Raw genomic sequence first — 19,978 nt, forward strand, 5'->3', positions numbered from 1 at the left:
GCATGGAGACCGGCCGGGCAGAGCGGCGCTGGGAGGCTCTGGGGTCCGGCTGGGGTGGCATCGGTTGGTATTTCTGATCCTGCTGCTCAGAAGTGACTGAACGGGTGGGGCAGGACACAGTCCCAAATTCAATATGTTTACTTTAAGTAATTGGACATTAATCAGCACTAAATTACAGCTGGATTCCTCTGGAGCTCTAGATTACTTTTCTATTAGCACCCAATGGTTTCCTCTTGATCAGTGCCACCCAGGTGAGTGTCGGAGCCACGGTCAGTGGCTGGTCAGTGGTGACTGCCACGATCCTCAGGAGACGTGCCAGTCCCCCGGCTGCCACATGCTTGGGGCGTTTGGGGAGCAGCGGTGCTGTGGGTGAGGGGGGGCAGGGTCCGTCCGGAGTAGTGAGCTGGCGGCTGTGCCGGGCACCACGACCGGCTGCAAGAGGAGCTCCCCTGCCCCTCTCCTGGAGAGCAGCAAACCCCCACTGCTCCGTGCGAAATGCTGGAGCTGCCCAGCCAGGTTTGCTGCAGTTTTCCCACGTGTCTGCTGTTAGCAGGTGACGCCGGGTCTCTGTGCCTTCACGCCACCTTTTCTGCATGCTGGCCGAGCAATGCGTGGGCTGGAGTGACCTCTGAGAGCGGAGCCAGAAGCACCAAGTTACTCAGCGAGGACCAAAATGAACTGAACCCTCCCCATGCTGGGACAGAGCTGAGCAAACACAAACCGTCGTTTTTCTCCTGGGAAAACTAAAACGTAATTCTTTCTCCTCTGTGTGTTCCAGCCTGGTGTCGGCCCCATGCGAGGCTCTGAGTGCCGCTGCAGTCTGGGATGGATCAGATTTGTCTGGCTTTGTTACTCCCTCAGCAATCCAGCCTTAGTAATTTATACGATATTGTGTGACTCTGACGAAAACCTCCTATCAGATAATTGATTCCCTTTGTTTATTTGTAATCCTTCGAAATCTCTTTTCTGATACTAATAACCTATCCGGGGCCTTTGCCCAGCCAGCCTCCCTCTGCAGGCGGGTTTCTGCCTGGCCCCCAGTGCCAAGCCCACTTACGGCTGTGGAGGGGCTGGGGGAGCCAGGGCAGACCCTCAGGCACTGCAGGAGCTGTGGCTGCCTCGGATGCTGCTGAAGGAGAGCCTGAGGGTGCTGGGCTTGCCTTCCCCCAGCAGCCGGCAGCTTCGCTGGCCTTGTGCTCTCGGCAGTGGCTCCAGCTCTGCCACGCACCCCTGTCCCCGTGTGCCACTGACACAGAGCTGCACGGCTGTGGGTCTGAGTCCTCTGGGAACGGCACAGGGAGTCTAATTAATGCATGTAATAAATCTGCAGAATTAGGTGACCCATCTGCACTTGTGCATCTGTTGCTTCCTCCTCCACAGAGGTAATTATACCAGACAGCTCTTAGAACAAGTGCTTTTGCCTTTACAGGGGTTTTGTGGCTGGAGCTGAAGGCAACACGAGGACTCGCGCCCAGACTGGGCTGGGACAGCCAGGTCCCAGGAGCGCTGCTGAGCAGGCACGGCATTGCCCGGGCCAGGGACCCTTCGTAACCCCGCAATGCCAGAAGAGGTGAGACGGGCCGCCTCTGTGAGAAGTGCCCCTCATTCCTTGTCCCTGCTATGTCTCGTCCCTGCCTTGCAGGTTTAGCGAGCAGGTGCTTGGCTTCTGGTTTTTCTCAGCAGGGGTGGAATGGTGGGTGGCTTTCAGCCATTCGTAAGCAGCGAGAGGATGAAAGTCCCGAGGAATAGCTGCGCTGCGCGGCATTCCCAGCGGCTGCTCCTGCACGGCTGCTGCAGCTCTTGCCGCCCCTGCCAAAGCCACCAGTGCGACCGGGGACAGAGACAGCCGGACAGGCCCATGCCCAGTGTGCACAGGCAGGACGGCAGCAGGTCGGGCTGCTGGCAGGGCGAGGGCAGCACTGCCGGCTGGCTGCCCGATGCTCTGGGGTGGTGGATGGAACAGAACAAGGAGAGCTGTTGCATGCAGATGCAAAGTGACAGCAAGCTAAAGCATGAGAATTTTGCCCAGGGTCTGTTTACTTGCTGGCATTACCTTGCCTGCGTTGGGTCCCTGTGGGGTTTTGGGCTGCAGGCAGTGCGCGGTGAGCCCTGGACCCCCATAGGAATTAGGGGACGGGGCTGCTGCCTGGCGGGACGCGGGGTCACAGCACCGCTGCACTGCTGTGCGTGGAGGGTCCTGCCCCCCGGTTCTGAGGGGAGCAGGCAGAGGGATGGGAAGGGCATGGGGTACGAGGGGAGACCCGCTTCTGCACAAGGGTTTGCACTCGCCTTTGCCAGCTGCTTGGCTCCGCGCAGCAAAAAGCATGGCATGGCATCACCCTCCATGAGCCCTCCTGCTGCTCCCAGAGTGCGATTCGAGGTGGGGAGAGGGTAACGTTTTCCACGCACAACTCCTGAGCTCAGTAGATGCCTTGGCTTGCCCTTCAGATTCTATCACCAGATTGTGGTGCGTGGATCCCTCTTGTCTGGCTTTAATTAATAGTGTGTGATAATTTGTCTCTGGTTGAGTTGGAATTTAACGCTGAATGGATCCTTGCCCCCAGTGAAAGGCTGGGTTTCATATTGATGATGACAGAACAGAATATTACTTATATAAGTGTAATGATCTTATGCTGCCTGGAGCTTTGGATTTTCTCAGTATATGACAAATGTGAGGCATTTAAAAAAATTAGACACTTACTATATTTTTACATTATTTTCTAGAACGTGGATCTCTGTGGGCTGCCTAGAAATCCATTAGCAAGAAATGTAAAGATGCTTAAAGGCATTTACCCAGATTAGTTGCCTTTATGTAGTCAAGGATCTTTTATGTGATTACCTTAAAAGCTAAAGAGCTGCTGCAAAACGTTTATAGTACAGAGATCCTGAAGCAGAGAGTACACATCTGACAGAAAAATTAAGCCATTAAAAACAAATGCATAGCTCTGGTTGCTTTTATTTTCAGACAAACAACATAGAAGGTAAAAGGAGTTCATACACAGAATATTTCCTTTTGCAGCCCATGATGCACGGCTGTGTGTGCAGTGTTGATCATGAGATTTATGGGGAAGCTTTACATTAACTTTTATTTTTGCTGTGATTTCTACCAGTTAGCAGCCAGGAGATGGTGCAGGGATGAGGCGGCACTATCGGCAGCAGGCTGTGAAGGCACCGGCTGCGATGGAGCGTGGTCCTCCTGGGAAGCAGTGTCCGAGCCCTGGGATTAGCCAGGGGCAGCGGATTGGCGAGGCACCGATGGTACCTGGTGCGGATCATTTGAGCTGCGTTAACTCTGCCGCTTGCCAGTGTGGGATGTTTACTTAATGCCAGATACATTTGTGCTGTATTGCTGCTGCTTGCTCTGCTCTGACTCGGGCCTCGTCACAGCAGAAGCAGCAAAACTGATCCTGGAGCATGTTTTTGTGACATGCCCAAACCAGCACAAAATTGCACAAATCCCTTGTTTGCCATTGTAAGAAAATCCTTTCAAGTGTGGAAGAGGAAGGAGAGGTGCAAAAGCTTCCGTGAGGTTTCTGCCTGCTCCTTCTGTCTTCAAGGGCAGCTCTTACAGCCACATACGGAGGCCCGCATCCTCCTGGCTCCTTTGTCCTTTAGCATAAAAAGTCATTTGTCAGCAAAAGAAACAAAGTTTTGTTTTTCAGTCCAGATCTGGCTGTCCTCCCACTGAGACTTTCAACTCTTTATCTCAGGAATTGATGGTCTCGGATTCTGATCCTCTTTCCTTGGTGTTTGTATTGATTTTTTTTTTTCCAGGAGGGTTATTTTCACTGTGGTTTCAAAACTATCTTTCTGTCTCCACTTACAGCAGGTAATAGCTCAGCTCGGAGAATTACATATTTTCTGAGCTGTGCTGGCCCCAGCTCTTTGCAGAAGTTCCCCGTGCAATCTGGAGCCTGGATAACCAGGCATCTTTGCTTTCCCACGCATGTCTCTCCAGGCTCATCCTGTGGCTGTGGTAGCACTCAGGAGTGGGGTGAGGGAAGCTGCCCGCGTGTTGGATGTGAGTGACAGAGGTGACCAGACAACCTGGGTATTCTTCTTCCTTCGCTTCCAGAAACTGGCCCTTTGCTGTGCCGCTGGTGCTCGAGGAGACAGCTGGTCTGCTGTGCCGTCCCGGGCACAGCATCCCTCCGCTGTGTCTGCTGGCCCCAGGGGGACAGCATCCTGCTGTCCTGCTCCCTGACCATGTCCCTGGTGCTTGCTGGGCTGTGCCGCAGCCTGTCTTTGGGCTCAGAGGCCAGTCCCTGGTCATCAGCTGTGCCTGATAATGAATAAATCCAATAGTCTCAATTTAAAAGGCTGCTCTGTTTCCTTCACCTCAGCAATGGCTTTTAGTCTTCCAGTCTTGCCAAAGAAAAATTCATGAGATCATTTCCCCAGAACAACATGATACTTCAAAATCATAATTAAAATACCTCTGGCTGTTCTAATATTAAGCTTTTATAAGTGCTTGGAATAATATTTCAGATGAATGGAAAAGCTTTGTACTCTATTAGCCTGACATACCCTTATTCTAGTGAAACGTATCTCTAACATCAAATCCTCCATATACATTGAAAATACTCTTCCCTGTTTGTTTCTTCAATGACATGAATGCATATGCCTCCCGTGGGTCTCTCAGTGGTGAATGGAGCTATCCCAGGGGTCTGTATCAATTTCCTTCGTGACATTAATGCCTTCCAGTGTACCAGCAGCAAGATCCTGTGCATGAATACTAAATGGGAGGCTGTTGTGCCTCATAGGCTGGTAAGTGAGATCCCATATATTAAACCATGTGAGTTGTGTGTCATATTAGAGCAATCCAGTTTTAAAGGGCATCTTTCAAGCACAAACTAGCTTTTTCCCACACTTGACTGATCACACAAATAACTGTGATTAAAGGTCAAGTGCCTGGGTTTTTCTATTTTACTCCTTAAAAATTTATATGCGAAAGAAAACCTAGAAGTTAACATAGCATGAAATTGTTATGCAGTTATGAGCCTTTAACGACAACTAAATATCACTTTTCTTCCTGGGTGGCTTGAACAATCTCCAGTAATAATGGGTCACTTCTGGTTTCCACTTGAGGAAGATTATAAATAAACTCTGTCTTTTGCTTCCCTGCCCTGTAATGTGATGGAGAGGGAATTTTAATCATATGAACTTGTGACCCCAGCCATCAGGGCTGTACCCCTGGCTTGCCAGGAGCTCCTGGGCTGCAGGTACGAGGTGGGAGCATTGGCTGGGCTCGAAGTGCTGGTGTGCTGCGGCAGCACCGCAGCAAAGCACTGGCCCAAGCTGAGCTTTCCCGGACAGAAAGAGCATTGCTAAATGGACAGGGATTTTCTCACTGGTCAAATTAGCACAGAGAAAAGGTAGTGGCTGTGTTTCCAGAGGGGCTGAGAAATGGAGAGAGAGCAGGAAACACCCTCTGGCTTCAGGCATCCAGCTGGGCGGTCTGCGTCCCGTTATGGGTCTCTCCCCCAGATCTGCCAGGCTGCAACTAACGTGGTAGCTGAATAGCAGTTTTGGGGGCTGAGAGGTCTGTACTTTGGGGTGTGGGGCGAGTGCTGGAAGACATGGAGAGCAAGTAGAAATATTAGAGGTATATATTGTCAAATCCAATTGTGGATCCTCATTGTGCTTGAAAAATGCTTCCTCCATTTCTGCAGAATGGCCACAGCAGCAGCATCTTCCTCTGAGCTGGCCAAGAGCCCCAGATTGCCAACAGATTTATAGTCAGATGCAATGCCTCCCAAACCTCTCAAAAGCAAACATGCCTTAGGTATTAAAAACACTTGGAAAGGCAAGATGCCTGTGGAACAGGTTAAAGAAACATTGAGCTCCGGGTTTGGAGCTGATACCCAGGTTGTTCAGGATTCCTGATCCTGCAGGGACTTTCACACATGGTTAAATCTATTCACATGGGTAGTCTTACTGACTTCAGGAGTAGAGTACTTAGAAGCTGGGGCACGAGGCAAATGAACTGCAATCACCATATCTAATTAATCTTATTATGCAATGTGCAAATCTGAGTCTGACTGGCAGCAGGCTTCAGTAGGATACCTGCTCCAGTAAACTTATGCATGGGTGAGGCACTGCAGAATTCAGGCTTTAGTGTCTAACGCTTTAAGGTGTTTAAGTGCAGTGTGTTTGTGCAGACACACGACACTGCTCTTCCCCTGCAACGCTGTGCCCCCCCCCAGTTTTCACATGGGCATGTTCACTGGGTTGCTGTGCCCGGCAGCCCTCGCTGCACCTCTCGTTTCATGCATGGGTTTTGGTGTAGCTGGGCAAGTCCTGCTGCCAGTGTGACCCAGCCCTCAGCTCTCTGTGTCCAGACACAGCCCTCCACACTGGGTGCTCCTCGCCTGCCAAGCCAGCGTCTGAGTCCCTCACCGTCCTCACTGGGGGTTGCTAGCTGCAGCAGCAGGGATCCAGCGGCGATGGTGAGGGCAGGGGCTGCCCCTCCACGGGGCTGTGGGGCTGCGCACAGGGCTTGGCCTGTGGTCCAAGCACCCACTACCGTGAACAGGGACTGTGCACGGGGTGCCATAGCCCAGCCAGGCTGCGTTAGATGGGGACTCAATATTTTTATTCCAGACTTGCTATGTTTTGCATTTGACAGCACATCATCATAGCGAAGGGAACATCCCACAGGAACAAGTGTTGCTACATAAGCAAGCTTTGGTGTCGCAGTATCAGCCATCAGGTGGGGAACTGACGGGTGTTCAGCCTGACTAAATTTTGCAGAGACCTGCAACACCTACAATTAGCGATAATCAAACCTCGTTAAGTTCCTCCCCCGGTGCAGGAGGCTGTGGGCCTGGCAGCACGCACCTCGCCTGCAGCGAGCTGGGAATTGCCTCCCCCAGCCCAGCCAACCTCACCGCAGCCTTCCCGTGGTGTGCTTGCTGCAGCAGCGCTGCCCTTCATGCAGGTCTGGCAGGACCCGCCCTGCCTGGGGCTACCTTTTCCTGGGGTTTCTTTCTGGCCTCTCTGACTCTTACGGCAGCCGGTGGGCTTGGAGGACCTTGAGATGAAGCTGGGAATCAAATTTCAACCCAGAAAGGCAGAACAGAGGGCTTGACATAAAACCGGCATTCCTGGGCATCACTTGCAGGCAAGGGCAGTAACGAGACCTGCCCCGCTGCTCTCTTGGGCCCTGTGGTGCAGAAATAAGGCTCTGACTCACCACTGACTGCCTGTTAAAGGCAGGAGGGTGCAAATGTCATCTGGGGGGGGGGGGCACAGCACTCTTAATTATGGCTGTGACCACTAGGCTACCGCATCTCAGCATCAGCAATAGCTGTCTGTGCCCCAGCAGTCCTTTGGCTTCCATGGGGAGGGCAGATCCTGCCCTCGGCAGCGGTACCGGGCAGCCCAAAGCTCAGCCCCGCTGTGCTCGGCCTGTTCCGGCAGGAGCCGGCCCCACAGATCATGCAGCGAGACACAGCCGGTCGAGGACCGTCCCGCAGCTGCCATCAGTAGACTTCAGAGTGAACGGCGCCCTCGCCCCGCCCCTTCCCGCCGAGCGCCCCGGCGGCCGCCGCGGATTGGCCCTGCCGGCCCGCGGCCACGCCCTCGGCGGCGGCTGGCGGCGGCGGTTGGCGGCGCGGGGCGGGGGCGGGGCGCGGCGGCCGGAGCGCGGCGGCGGCGCGGGGCGCGCGGAGTCGGCGGCGCCATGGCGACAGCGCGCGGCGGCGGCGGCTTCCCCCGGGCGCTGCCGCTGCTGCTGCTGGTGCTGCCGGTGCTGCCGGTGCTGCCCCGCGCCGCCGCCGAGCAGGGTGAGCCGGGGCGGGGACCGGGCGGGCGGAGCGGCGTGGCCGCGGCATCCGGCGCGCCGGCACTCCTGGCCGCGCCGTGTCCCCGGTGCTCCGGCGCCGGCGGCCGCGCCGTGCCCCCACCCCGCCCCGTGCCCGCCGGTCCTCGGCGCTCGGTGCCGCCGCATCGGCCCCGGCGTCGGTCGCCCGCGGCGGGTCGGGCTGCGCGTTGCGGTGCCCGGTGCCGCCCGGGAGAGGCCGGCGCGGCTGGGCGGCAGGCGGCGGGTCCGCTCCGGTGCCGGAGGGTCGGGTCCGGGCGCGCTTCCCCTTCCTACCCCCGTCCCCGGTGCCGCCGCCGCCGCCTGCCCCCGCGGGCGCGGCGGCGCTGGCTTCGCGGGGCGGATGTGCCGCCGCTCTCCGGGGCGCGGGAGGAGCGGGACGGGGCGGGGGGTCCCGGTCGCCGCGATCGCCGGAGGCGCTGGGAGGAACGGGCTCCCGCGGCGCCCGCTGCCCGCGCAGCGCTGCCGGTCCCGGTCCCGGGCCGCGCCGCCCGTCCTGACGCGCGGGACCCCGGTCCGGCTGCCGGGGGGGGGGGGGGGGGGGGGGGGCGGCAGCGCTGACCCCCCGCTGCAGCCTGCGCCCCGGACCGCGGGCTCGTCGGGGCCGTGGCGTGGGGAGAGGGCTGGAGCCTCAAAGGTGCGGGTGCGCTGCCGTGGGCAGAGCCGCCGAGCCTCGCGTGGGACGCGGCCGTGGACGCGCCCTCGGGGCACAGCGTGGTCTGGTGTCCCGAAGCTGGGGGGACAGCTCGCCGGTCGGGGGTTGCTTCTGTTCGCTGGCTGTGGAAGGATGGTGAGACTGTGCGTGAGGGGAAGTACCTCTTGCTGTCAAACGCAGAGTTGGGGGTTCTGTGGAGAAAGGATGTAGCCTCCCAAGGAAATTCGTATTTCAGAGCAGTACCTTTCGGTTCCAGGAGATAACGCGTGCTGCGGGCACGGTATGGCTGCAGTGTTGGCTGGAGGTGTCAGGGGGATTGTCCTGCAGAGTCCCTTGGGGAGGAGTGCAGCCTTCCCTGGGACATCATCTTCGTTAGTTTAGGGTGCTAATCGCGTAACCGCGAGGTCTGCTCTGGATGAGCAGCCTAGAGCTCTGCAGCCTGAGTCCTGCTCGGTGCCGTGCTCGGTGCTCACACGATGGCTGGGGAGCTGGGGCCCCAGGAGCTGCTCCCTGCGCGCTGGGACCTGACCCACCGCTCAGGCGGGCGCACCGCAGCACTGAGCTTCCCAACAGGCGGGCCGGGTGGGCATTTGCTGGTTTTTCCTGGGTCGGTGAGTTTGCTTTCTAACGTGTTGTCTTCCCTGCAGTTGTCCTGTTGGACTCAAAGGCATCGCAAGCGGAGCTGGGCTGGACCTCGCACCCATCAAACGGGGTAAGTGCAGAGGTGGGACTGTCCCTCTGTGCTGCTAGAGAGGGTCTATCTCTTGGTGCTCAGCACGTGGAGCTGGTGGAAGGGGCTGGCAGCCACGGGGTGTCCTTGGGCCGGGGGCGGGTGGGCAGCTCGGCACGAGCTGTCGTGTTGATCGGCACCAGGCACCCCGAGGAGCAGAGCGAGAAGTGAAGTACTGGTTATGGGAGTGGTACAACCAATGTGGAACAGCTCCTCAAAACGAATTTTACACTCCTGTAATCAGCAAATAGCAGCCAGTTAAGGCTTTGTGTTGTAGTTTGCACACCAGCGCGAGCTCCTGGGGGGTCAGCTCAGCGCTTGGAAGAGGGCTGTGCCTGGGGTGGGATCGCCAGGAGCTCTGCCTCACGTAGGGTTTGTTTGATCAGGTCCTTGCTTTGCTGCCAGGGTCAGTCTACAGCTGCTTTCAGGAGAGTGTGTTGGGAAACTCAAGAGTTGTGTTCCTTGCTGCTTTGGGTTCATTTTCCAGAATGGAAACAAACCGTTCAGAGGGAGTAGTGATAGATCCTGGAGTCATCTGTGTTGCCCAGCTGTATTTGGCAATCTTGCATAAATTTACCCCCAGAAAGAATTACTTTGGGAAGTTGCCAGGTCATCCTTAAGGCCGTGAGGGTTGAATCATCATTTCACTAATCAGAATCTCTGCTGGTAACTTTGGGGAAATACCGTTTCACTTGAAGTCTGAGGATTTGTCCTGTTCTGGCTAAAACTTCTCCTGACAGAGAAGCTGCTGCTTGCTGTTCACAAAGATAGTTGTCCTTGTGCGATGGTGTGTCTGGCGTCACATCTCCTTGGCCGTCTTTGACTTCTCTGGGTAGCCCAACCCCATCTGGCATTACACCGTATGGTAATGCTCTGCAGACGCACCTTCCCAGGGACAGAAAATCCAAGGTGTGTGTGGGAGATAAAAGGCTCTGGCTTCTCAGCAGATGATGTGTCCTGTTTCATATTAGACTTTGTTTCAGAACGTCTGATGCCAGTGCCCTCTTTCTGGTTGTGTCTCTGCGTTTGCACCTCTGCAAAGAGCTCAGGTGTTAGGTGGTCCAGCAGCACCGCTGTGTTACTACAGCTTGTGGGTTTGGTGGGCTGAGGACTTTCAGTGCCTATGATATGATGGCCTGTAGGTGGAGAGGCTTGTGGTGGCGATTTCATACTGATCGGTGTGTTTCTGCCAGGGTGGCTGGTTCTTGCGCACGACAGCGCTCGAGCTGTTACAGTCCTTTGTATTCTTTCCCCAGTGGGAAGAAATCAGTGGCGTGGATGAGAATTACAAGCCGATACGCACGTACCAGGTCTGCAATGTCATGGAGCCAAACCAGAACAACTGGCTGCAGACAGGCTGGATTGCCAGGCGCGATGGCCAGAGGATCTTCATCGAGCTGAAGTTCACCCTGCGGGACTGCAACAGCATCCCTGGCGTGACAGGCACCTGCAAGGAGACTTTCAACCTGTACTATGTCGAGTCTGACTCCGACCTGGGCCGTAGCGTCCATGAGAGCAAGCACACCAAGATCGACACCATTGCTGCTGATGAGAGCTTCACGCAGGGGGACCTGGGTGAACGTAAGATGAAACTGAACACTGAGCTGAGGGAGATTGGGCACCTGAGCAAGAGAGGCTTCCACCTGGGCTTCCAGGATGTGGGAGCCTGCGTGGCGCTGGTCTCTGTGCGCGTCTATTACAAGAAGTGCCTCGCCACTGTGCAGAACCTGGCTGTGTTTCCGGACACGGTGGCGGAGACGGCCTTTGCAACTTTGGTGGAAGTTAAGGGCACGTGCGTCGCTCACGCTGAAGTGGATGTGGATAATCCCCCCAGGATGCACTGCAGTGCGGAGGGCGAGTGGCTGGTCCCCATAGGGAAATGCACGTGTGGTCCCGGCTTCGAGGAGAAGGACGGGGGATGCAGAGGTAAAAGCGGACGTCGGTGTCCTTCGGCAGTTTTTGTCTGTGTCAATCCATGTTGCTGCCAGACTGCTCGAGTCTGCTTGGTGCCTGAGCACACCTCAGACAAGTGGTATTGCCTTTTGTCAGCAATATGATTCTTTTAGTTGATCGCAGCTCCCCAGCTAACAGCCAGACCTTAATTTGAAGGGTGGCAATTGGGCAAATGGGGCGTGTTGCTGGTAGCTGCTCTGCAGCACGGTGTTGGCTGGGCAGATGTGCCAAAGCTCTTGAATACCATCGGGCATTTCCCACAGCTTTATCTGTAACTATAAAATTACTCTAGAACATTAATATCCCCATTGTCAAGCTTTAGACACAACTTAATAATTTGGTGACTTTACAGCTCGCAAGGTTATGTTTAATGACAGCTGTAAAAATGGATATAACCTCTACCTTAATGGGCATCTCTCTCACGAACCTGGTGCTGTGACCACTTCGATCTTGCTTTCAAAGGCAGGTGAGAGCTGGGCGTGGGATCAGCCCTGAGTGTGGGATACCGGCTGCCGTGGTCCTCCTCGGAGTGTGTGAGCCTCTGAAAGGAGAGAGGTGCTGGGCTAATGCCTCCTCCCAGGCACCTTCCCTCTTCAGGCCGTGGTCAGGACCTAGTCCCAGCTCAGCGTGGTCTCGGCTGCTTCTGTGCCGAGTCAGGTGTCCGCAGGAGCCGGCAGCGGTCCCGGGCGAGCGGAGGCTGCTCTGCGTGCGGTGCGGGGCAGCGGGTGTGCATCTCCTACCCCAGGAATGGCTGTTGTCCATCAGCACCTGGGGCTTTTCTTCTTTGAAAGGTGTAATTGGCTATCAGTTATTGACTGGCAGTGTGCGTGGCTGCCCTCTTAGCAAAGCTCCTCTGGGGCAGAGGAGAGGTCAGACCATGAGCTGGGATGTGTGAGAGGAGGTGTTTTCTTCAGACAGCCTGAAAGATATGCCTGAAAAGACACTTTGCTGCCCGTGCCTGGTGTCCAGGTGATACCTTGGACCTCTACCTTTTCACCTGGTAGGAAACAGATTGAGAGGAAAGTAGCTAAATAAGTCCCAAGCAGGTACAGTTCCCCCATGTTTGAGGCATATGGTAGGAGAGTGAGCTTTTCCTGAGGAATCAGGTTTGCCCTTCAGGAGCTACTTGAGCCTTTTCAGATTTAAATTGTGCCAACTGTGCCGCCTTCCTCCAGGAGGTGGGAAGCCTTTCCAGGTGCTCCAGGTAGTGGCTATTCACTTGGTGCCCTCCATAAGAAGACCTTATTAAAACTATTGAATTGAAATCTCAGGACTGTTCATTGCTTCAGTGGCTGCATGGCAGCTTGCCATGCTTTCCCCATCTGTTTGGAGTGGGAATTTACATAGCGAGTCCCAGAAGGCTTTTACTAATGTCTCAGGTTTCTCTGTGTTGAGTTTAAATAATTCATATTCTCTAAGGAAAAATATTTGAAGTAATTTAATGGACGTAATTAAGTTTTTCCCCCCTCTCACAGAAAGCAGGTCATTAGCCACTCTCCATGGAGCAGCGTCTGATGTCTGGTCAAATATCAGAAAATAGTTTTAAGGGTTCAAAGTTTTTGGTTTGTTTTAGAGCCCTGCATTAGCATAGTGCTAAGTGCATAACTTTAAAAGATTTCTGATGAAAGCATCCAGGGCTAAGGAGGTTCTCTGACAAGGACAAAAGCCCTCGAGCTGGAGGCAGGTAAATATGGTGGGAGTTTGGGGATGTTACAACAGCCAGGTGATGGCACAGCAAATCTGGCTCCGCTATCGTGGTCCCATGGCGGTGGCTTTGGAGGGCTCAGCGGGTGTGAGTCCACTGGATCCTCCTTGCCCATGAAACATACTGGCCACAGTCTGTGTCACAGCTCTTGTGCCCCTGAGAGGTTGGACCCCAAGGGCCGGCTGCTTTGGGGAGCGGGGGCAGCCCAGGGGCTGACCCCCCACCCGGTGCCAGGGGTGGCTGCTAGTTCTCCAGGCTGTCTTGGGCGTTGCTTCGCAGCTCCCGGTCCTCTCCCTTATCCTTTGATCTTCTCCGAGGACTTTCTGGCTGCGCCTGAAACGTGGGACGTGCTGGTGTCTGAAGTCAGTCGCCTGTTGACCCCACCGACCGCCGGGGTGGCTGCGTGTCCGGTGATCCCGCGGGGCCTGGCCGCCAGCTGGATCCGGGATGGATCTGGGGCGATGCTTAGGGCCAAGTGTGTGGCGCAGCTTCTTGGGTCTAAATCAAAAGGAAATCGGACGGCAGAAACGCAGGAGAAGTTTCCCCAGGCCATCTCGCGCTGGGCGCTGCCCTCCGTTGTTGTGCTCCAAAGCCAGGGCACACGACGGCGTCCTCCGGGGACCGGCCGGTGCCCCGGGGCTGCGCTCGCTGGGCAGAGGGGCCGGTCGAGGTCCTCGGGTGGCTGACCCCAGCCCAGCCGGCCGGGGGTGGTGGGGGGCTTCGCTGCTGCTGGTGCCCTTGGCGCGGGGCCGGGATCGGTGCCCGTGGGCGGCAGCGGGCAGGGCTGCGCCGTGCCTGGTCGGCAGCGCTGGTGGCGGCCGCGGCGCAGGCGCAAGGTGTGGGAGGTGCGGGCTTCTCTGCAGCAAGAACGAGCTTTGTTTCCCGCTGAACTGGCGAAGCTGTTTGAACTAAATCACAAAGCGAGTATCCCTGTAACCATGATTTAAGTGCTGAAATCATCCTGCCGCTGAGAGAACATTTGTATCCTCACACTGAAATTGGGAGAGATGAAAAAAGGCTAGTAGGATTTACGGCACTGCTAATTACTGCTGCGAGAAAGCCGAGCCTTTTTGCTGTCCATCTTTCTATATTGCACCACCTCTCTGAAGAAGCCCCAGTGTACCTGACAGTCTTCCATGGGCTTGCACGTTTCTGATGAATCATTTCAGTGATCGTTGAAATGCAGCCATCTCTAGGGTGGAACTGAGCAGCTTTAGCATCTGTTTAACATCTACTCTCAAATAAGAGGAGAGGTTCTGTCACTGTAAATACATTTAGACTGCTTTTCTTGTCTAATATATATCTGTAGCCAGATGCTGGTCTGCGCTTACTCTGATCTTAAAACCTATTTCCAGCAGATGGACGGCAGGCAAGTGGGAAGTCCTGTTGCACTGGGGATGATCACCTGTACATCCCTATTTTGTTTTCGGTAGGCTTCTCGGCACTGATGTCTTTTTACCCTTAATTTTACCAGGCATGGGCTGTGGCCCCTTCATGCCATTTACTTTGTGGTGCATTGCAATAGCTCTTGTGTAAATGAAACCGTGATGTGGAGGATCTGCCTGACATTTGCTGTAGAGTTGTCTCTTTCTGCTTCATCTTTTCCATCCAATCCCTTGTAATATCTGCAAGGAGAATTTCAACAAAGCCCAAGGTTAATATTTGCCAGCCAGATTTGCTGCAAATGAGACAACTTCAACCAGACGTTGAATTAATATGATGGAGACTGGTTTCCAAAAATAGCTGTCAGCCACTCTCCTTTGACAGAAACGTAAATTTGTGCTGTAGCAAAGTTTCCTTCTCAATTTGTTTCCCTCCACTTCTGACAGCAGTGGCAGGAGCCGGCTCTGCGCTGCCGTTGCACTGGGGAAATGCCCTGTGCTCCGCTCTCCTTCACTGGTATTGCCTGCACAGGGCAGCCTGGCACCCTGCTCGTTCCGGTGGATGATGGCCTAATTAGCGGGCTGTATCCCTTGCAGTCATTCCCTATGCAGGAATGACACTACTGAAACCAATTTTAGGGATGAAATAGTTTCTAGTGCTTTGTTAGGATTTTTAAATGACATTTTAAAGTGAATTTGGCATAGGCAGCTGGACCAGGTTTGCCACCTGCGGTGCTTGCAGCCACAGGGACCGGGCGGCGAGGGAGTGCGATCGGGCCGGTCCCTGGCCAGTGCTGATTCTGTTTCATGGTCCAGCTGAACACGGGCGTGCATTTTTCTTCCCTTGCAGTAAGCAGCGAGTGTTGCTGCTTTCCAGGGGAGGAAAACCTTGCACAAGAAGTCACATCAACGACTTGCTGTTTGTGGCAGCCCGTGGGCATGAGGAGCAGCCACCGATGTCCACAGTGACAGTTTGAAAAGGGGACTAAAAGAAGTTTCCCCCCTTTTCTGCGTTACTGAATGGATTTTTGAGCAGCATGTTGTATTCAACATGCCATGGACAGGACACAAGGAAGATTTACCATATCTCACTTAGGGAGAAAGCTAGAGAAAATAATAGCCCTTAGACTCATTCTTTTGCACCTTTGCTTATAAAGCATGTTGGTCTTCTGGGCTCTCCTGAAAAGAAACTTCAAGGACAGAGAGGTGAAAGGTGTTGCTGTTGTGGGATTTTCCCTTTTTTGCACCCCCTTCCTGTACGTTTGTGGTAAACCAGTGCGAGTTACCAGGCTCGGCTGGGCAGATTTGCGCGCTTTGTCCCACTGTGTCAGGTATTCCTGTACGTTGCTCTTGCACAGGTAACCTGTCAGCTACTCTGCCTGTTTGCTTCCGTGGAAATGGGACTTTCTGAGGGCTGGAGGCAAGTCTTCCCACGGAGCCTTTCCCGGGAGGGCGCAGGCACGCTCTGGAGAAGGCTCCAGCATGCGAGGCTGTTGGTGCAAGCCTGCGCGTCTGCGTCTGGGGTGTTTTCCTCTGGCTGAAGTGGACTGTCTTCAGTCTGTACTGGGTTCATCCCTGGCAATGTCTATGTGAAGGACTTCAGGGGCTTTACAAGGCAAGCTGGCACGCCTGCTGGTCTTGAAACGTAGGGATGAGATGAAAGGCACAAGTCAATGCTAATTAGAAGAAAGCAGTCTTTGCTAATGGTAACTGCTAGTGATACAAAATGTAATGCACGCTTGACACTGTGCAGTAAGCAAGAAATGGCTTCTCTGATCTACTGTGGGATTCATCAGTGGTCTGCTGAAAAATGAAGGACACTGGACTGCAAGTCCGCTCTGCTCATCAGGCTGGGTTGCGTTATTAATGGCTGTAATTGCCTGATGAATCTAACACTGTGTGTAGTATAATTACGCTTTATGGCAGCTTATAATGGTTGCTCTTAATGAGGAGACAAGATTTGTGACAGCACAGTCTGGATTCTGTTGTGGCCCTTCGTCGTCACTGTTTTCCTAATCTGTTCTCAGCCCCCCCCAGTAATTCCTTACAGAACTGTGCCTGTGCAAAGGCAGCCGGCTGGGCTGCTCCCTTCTCTTCTGCCTGCCGTGGCTGGGGCTCTTTCCTGCAGTTCTCCCTGGGATCGGCTCTGGCGGGCGTTTATCCTCCTCTCAAAGCCTTCCAGAGATGCCTTTGCCGCCTGCCCGGGCAGCCTGTCCTACCACCTTGCTCTCCTCATGTCTTACAGAAATCGCCCTTGCAGTCACTTAAGCTTATAGCTTCTTGTCCTAGCGCCAGTGAGCAGTGAGAACACTTCGCTCGTAGCAGATTGTGCCTTGCTACAGATATCTCAGGAAAGTCAATATTATCTTTCCTGTGCTTGGTTTCTTGAATAGTAGGGGAACAAACGGCTAAGCAAAGCCTTTGAGAAGATCATCCTGCCTGTTGTGAGCAGTAGGTTTGTGGACAAAATCACAGCTGTAAATACTGTGAAATAGAGTAGTTTCTTCATTGCTTCCAGCCATTACTTGGACATAAACTTGGTCAACATTTTGATTAAAATTTAATAGGAAGTTTTTCTGCAGAAAAGAGATTTTGGATACAGTCCTTGATTTTTATTTTCCAAGGGGAAGTGCTACAATAGAGAAAGTGCTTGCTTTTTAAAAAAACAGTCTTTCAGTTTGTGTCCGGTTGTACCTTCCCTTTTTAGTGCTTGCCTTTTTGCTGCTGAGCATCACAAGCTGAATGTGGGGAGAGGGATCGCTCTGGTGTTGGACCCGTTCATTTTACGCTCGTCCATTGAGACTGCTACATGTGCCTTTGCCTGGCTACTGGTATCAGACAGCAGCGTTTGTCTCTCCCCTTCCTCAGGAGAGGGAAATGCAGTCGTTCGGTTCCAGTGTCCGCGGTGGGGAGGCAGGCAGAGATGCAGGTAGAGAGGGGGCTGCGCCAAGGGCAGGAGCCGCAGGCTGTTTTGGCAGAGGAGCGTGTGCCCGTGCCTCCTGGGCTGAGTTTCTGCTTTGGGAGCCGGCAGTGCGCAGGCTGGGGGTTCCGTGGGGTCATGGGCAGCGGGCAGCTCCTGCCTGGGGAGCAGCAGTGCATGGCAGCACCCTTCTGCCTGCACCGCGCTGCCAGGCTGGGCTGGTGCCTCCCGGGGGTGATGGTGCCTTTCCTTCTGCCAGTGAATTGCAGACATCAACTTTAAAAAAAGAAAAAGAAAAAGCAAGTCCCAAAGCAGTGGCGTAGCCCTGAGAGCTCCTGACACCATCTTTCTCTTAATGACAGCAAATGGTGAGCGAGGCTTATGTCCTTGTAACTCTCAAGGGCTGCATGGCTGCCTTGCGCATCAGCAGCTCTCTGCTGCGAGGGGCCGGTGGGCAGCGATGCTCCTGCTGCGGCTGGCGGCTCGGCGGGACGTGTAAGAGCGGTCTCTGGGTGCAGGCAAAGGCTGTGCTCCCTGCGGTCTGGGGAGAGCCTCTGGGGTGGAAGTGCAAGGCTTTAGACCAACCCGCGTCCCTCCTGTGGTTCTGGGAATTGGCCCCTTCATTTACCTGGTAGCAGAGGCGGACGAAGGAAAGCACCTGGAGACTTCCTGAGCAGGCTGCCTCCTTCTGGAAGATGTTTTTGGAAATCGAGCGCATGTGTGCTCTGCATGGCCAGGGCTTGCTCTTGCTGAGCGAAAATTTGGGGCAGGAGTGGGAAGTGGTATTGGCAAGATGCTTTCCTGTGCGTCACATGTGTCCCATCAAGGCATCATGTCACTACAGTGTCCTTAGAGGCAAAATAAATAGTTCAGTTGAAAGTTAGAGAAATTTAGAATAATAAATTACACTGTTTTGTCATTTAGTGCAAAGACACCTCCTGAAGCCTAAGGTCTGCTTGTCCATTTAAATACAAAAAAGAAGGATCCAAATGTACAGTGCTTGGGGCTTTTGATTTGTTTCATCTTTTATACATCAGCTTACAAACCTGTATGGGCTTCTGGAGTTTATTTTATCTTCTGACTGATGCTTGAGTATTATGCATAATAAGTTTATTTTTTCTCCTGGGATTCTGTAAGTTGCACAAAGCACCAGGTTTTACTTTCATCGCTGATGCAGCCACCGGCATCCTGCAGACAGATACTGCACTCGCAGGGCTAGTGCTGATGTGCAGGTTTAGCAGCCCTTGTCAGGACTGGAGCCAGGCACACCGTGGCTGCGCTGGGTGGTAGTGGGATGGGAAACAGGGGCTACATATCGAGTGGGGGCTGTGGGAGTAAATCTGTGCCTGTTGCTGAAGGAATAATCACTGAGGATATTTATACTTCAGTTTCCTTTCTGAATTATGGTTTGGCTTTCTCCTCTTGGGTCTTGTGGCTGGAGCACCTTTGTGACCTGGGCAAAGCGACAGTTTGAAGGCATGGAGAACTTTGTACTAAATGAATTTGGAGTATCTACCTCCATCTGCCCAGTAGCGGTAGCCTCTGTGGTAGCTGTAATGCCTTATGGTAGATGCTGCTTTCCATCAGTGATGCATATGAAACACCCATGTAAAATATGCTTTCTCTTCAGTCTCTTTTTGGAGTAATGATCAAGCTTGGAGATATTTATTATTCGGGATTGCATATTATATTGCTGTTTTACGGTGTGTCTGAAATAATTATGGCTGTGGAAATTGTGGCAGAGCCAGACACAAATTACTCTATGACACTCAATTTAAAGCAAACTACTCAGAAAATTACAAGCATCACAATTCGTTTGCAGAATTCTTGTCAGGCTTAAGGTTATAGATACCTGGCTGGTAGATGGACATGCTGGTTATTCTGTTGAAATACAGGGGGAAACATATCTTGCCCGTGGCTAAGGGAGGTTGTGTGAGATAAAGCACTTGGCAGGAGTAGGGTGCATTGGGGGTGCAGGTCAGTCAGTCCTTTGCAGGGAATCATTTGGTAGATACATTAGGGAACTGAAAGAGACAACAGTAAATTGCAGTTGGCTCAGTGGATGTGCCTACTTTAGTGTGTCCTTGAGTAACATTCCTGCATAAATGGCAGTGAGGTTCTGTTCGGTACTGCTGTAGCACTGAATTCAAGCAAATGCATTCTTTTAGCTATTTCAAGACTGTCTTACTAAATATTCTTGGGTATTTAATTTTCTTCTGGACTAAATCACTAAATTTAATTTCAGCTATTAAGAGCTCATTGTTGGAGGTGCACAAAGATCTCCAGCCTCTGGACATAGGTTTTCATTTCAGTGCTCTTTAATTTTTGCCCTTTGTAAATAATTTGTAGAGTAGCATTGTCCTAAAGGTTTCAGACATGCTGGGAATGTGTTGGACTGTAGGCTGCTGAAAAGTATTACTGAAAACCAGTTATTAAAAAACAAAAAAAAGTTTGTGGAAGACAAGCTGCCTTTGGATTTTCTTGAGTGGTACAGCCTGAAATACTCGTCCTGGCAGGCACAGTACCTCCAAGAGGAGCTGGAGACCCGATCCAGCGCTCGTATTGATCGCTCGCTCGCACTGACTTTGTCCTTGCACAGGTATGGAGATTGGACATGATTTCTTCCCCTTCCTCACAGTGGGGCTCTGTAGCGGCATTGCTCTCTGCCTGCAAAGTATTGATTACAGTTTTTGCAATAAGGCAAGGCAAGATTGCAAACCCAGCATGTAAGGGGAAGACAGGAGCCTCTCTATTACCCGAGGACATTTGTTGACAAGGCTCTTTGACCAGCTCGATACACCGCTGAAACTC

General features: G+C 53.4%; 1 protein-coding gene across 1 annotated transcript in view; it reads left to right on the forward strand.

The window, feature by feature from the left end:
* The first annotated feature begins 7,684 nt into the window (after nt 1-7,684).
* EPHA10 (EPH receptor A10) overlaps nt 7,685-19,978 on the forward strand; it is a 46,758-nt gene continuing 34,464 nt past the window's right edge. The window contains exons 1-3 of the mRNA XM_052811480.1: nt 7,685-7,787; nt 9,125-9,189; nt 10,464-11,133. Of these exons, the coding sequence (XP_052667440.1) occupies nt 7,685-7,787; nt 9,125-9,189; nt 10,464-11,133 (838 nt within the window). The remainder of the gene's footprint in view (nt 7,788-9,124; nt 9,190-10,463; nt 11,134-19,978) is intronic.

This window comes from Harpia harpyja, chromosome 16, assembly GCF_026419915.1.
Source record: "Harpia harpyja isolate bHarHar1 chromosome 16, bHarHar1 primary haplotype, whole genome shotgun sequence".
In the NCBI taxonomy this organism is placed as follows: Eukaryota; Metazoa; Chordata; class Aves; order Accipitriformes; family Accipitridae; genus Harpia; species Harpia harpyja.